The sequence below is a fragment of the Palaemon carinicauda genome, chromosome 32 (genome assembly GCF_036898095.1).
Source record: "Palaemon carinicauda isolate YSFRI2023 chromosome 32, ASM3689809v2, whole genome shotgun sequence".
Taxonomy (NCBI): Eukaryota; Metazoa; Arthropoda; class Malacostraca; order Decapoda; family Palaemonidae; genus Palaemon; species Palaemon carinicauda.
The window spans coordinates 17,287,266-17,289,494 of record NC_090756.1 but is presented as its reverse complement, the minus strand read 5'-3'; the positions used below and the strand labels follow the sequence as shown (position 1 = coordinate 17,289,494).

Genomic DNA, 2,229 nt, shown 5'->3' with positions numbered 1-2,229 from the left:
GGTGTTGAGATTCTGAACAAGTTCTTCTCTTACCGAGGAAATGATAATAATGATAATAAAATAATAATAATATAATAATAATTAATAATTAATGATAATAATAATAATAATAATAATAATAATAATATTAATAATAATAATAATAATAATAATAATGATAATAATAATAATAGATTATTCAATAATAATATAATAATAATGATATTCATTATTATTATTATTATTATATTTTTGTGTTTTTCCTTTTTGCCTTTGAATGTGTCAAGGAATGATTTTAGGAGTATTTGGTCTGTGCATGTTTCCTTCTATTTGTTTTAATTATAATGATAGGAAAACAATTGCTTGTTTATGAGTTTATTTGGCATCATAATTCCATTCTTGATTTTATTGATAATTACTATTTACTGCTTCAAAGGTTCAAACTTGCAGCGAATGTTTTTATGTGGAACAGGCTGACACAAGTCCATTTTTATAGTTTATATATGGGAGATGTGTTTTTAATGTTGTACTGTTCTTGAAATATTTTAATTTGTCATAATTTCTCTTGTAGTTCATTTATTTCATTTGCTCCACTGGTCTATTTTCCCTGTTGGAGCACTTGGGCTTATAGCCTTGCTAATAATAATAATAATAATAATAATAATAATTAATTGATAATAATAATAATAATGATTATGATTATGATTATGATTTTGATAATGATGATGATGATGATAATAATGATAATGGTAATGATAATGATAATGATAATAGTAATAATAATAATTAGTTGATAATAATAATAATAATGATAATAATAATAATAATAATAATAATAATAATAATAATAATAATAATAATTAATTGATAATAATAATAATAATGATTATGACTATGATTATGATTATGATTATGATTTATGATAATGATAATGATGATGATGATGATGAATGATAATAATAATAATAATATGATAATGGTAATGATAATGATAATGATAATAGTAATAATAATAATTCGTTAATAATAATGATAATAATAATAATATAATAATACCATTTCTGTGAAGTATCCTGACACCAGTATAAGCAGACGCCTTACAATTTCCTTTTTGACCTGAGTAAGTTACAAGTAAGGAAAGCCTTCACATCGACAATGCTTCAGAGTTCGCGACCAACGAAATTGAGTCTTCATTGATTACCCAATCTCGTGCAATACCTACAACTGATTGACATGTCATGAGCAATTCTAACAAGGTAATTACTACACAAAGTTACGTCTACTTGCTTATTATGCTTTCTATCATAGCTTTATTATTATTATTATTATTATTATTATTATTATTATTATTATTATTATTATATTATTATTATTATTATCATCATAATTTTTATTATTATTATTATTATTATTATATTAGTATTATTATTAATATTATTGTTACTATTACTATTATTATTATTAATATTAATATTAAAATCAATATTATTACTATTATTAATATATTAATATAATTATATTATCATTATTGTTATCATTATTAATATTATTATCATTATTATTATGGTGATTATCATTATTTATTTGTTTATTACTATTTTATTTATCTATTTATTATTATTATTATTATTATTATTATTATTATTATTATTAATGTTAACACTACAGACACATGCTATAGATCTATTGTAGAAGAGGTTGTATCTCCGTTCTAAAAGTCAGTGCCTTATGTGGATATTCAACTTTTATACAATAATAAATTAATTTTCCTTTTAATCTTTAGCTCAATAAATTTAATTTTTAATTTAAACTCTAGTTGAGTGATATTTTTTGTTTTAATTTCATTGGGTACTTCGTTCTGATTGGCGGAACCTGTATTGCTTACAGCCAAATCATAGGCTACAATGATTTAGCCAATAAGAAGCAGGGTATGAGTTGCAAGGATATCGGCTGCGGATATTTACCGTCAGCTCGAAGAATAGACACAATTGTGCGTGCTACTTGCTCTATACCTTTACAGAATATTAGCGCATGAGTTCTCTTGCTTGAGAGTACACTCGGGCACACTATTATATCTTATTTCTCTTCCTCTTGGTTTGTTAAAGTTTGTTAAAGTTTATATACGAGTTATTTATTTTATCTTGTTGTTCTTAAAATATTTTATTTTTCTTTGTTTCCTTTCCTCACTGAGCTATTTTCCCTGCTGGAGCCCCATGGGCTTATAGCATCCTGCTTTTCCAACTAGGGTTG

At 23.2% G+C, this 2,229-nt stretch overlaps 1 protein-coding gene across 1 annotated transcript in view; it reads left to right on the top strand.

Moving 5' to 3' along the window:
* Nucleotides 1-2,014, top strand: part of LOC137625504 (mucin-3A-like) — a 23,535-nt gene extending 21,521 nt beyond the window's left edge. The window contains exon 3 of the mRNA XM_068356413.1: nucleotides 1,867-2,014. Coding sequence (XP_068212514.1) covers nucleotides 1,867-2,014 — 148 coding nt within the window. The remainder of the gene's footprint in view (nucleotides 1-1,866) is intronic.
* The last annotated feature ends 215 nt before the right edge of the window (nucleotides 2,015-2,229 follow it).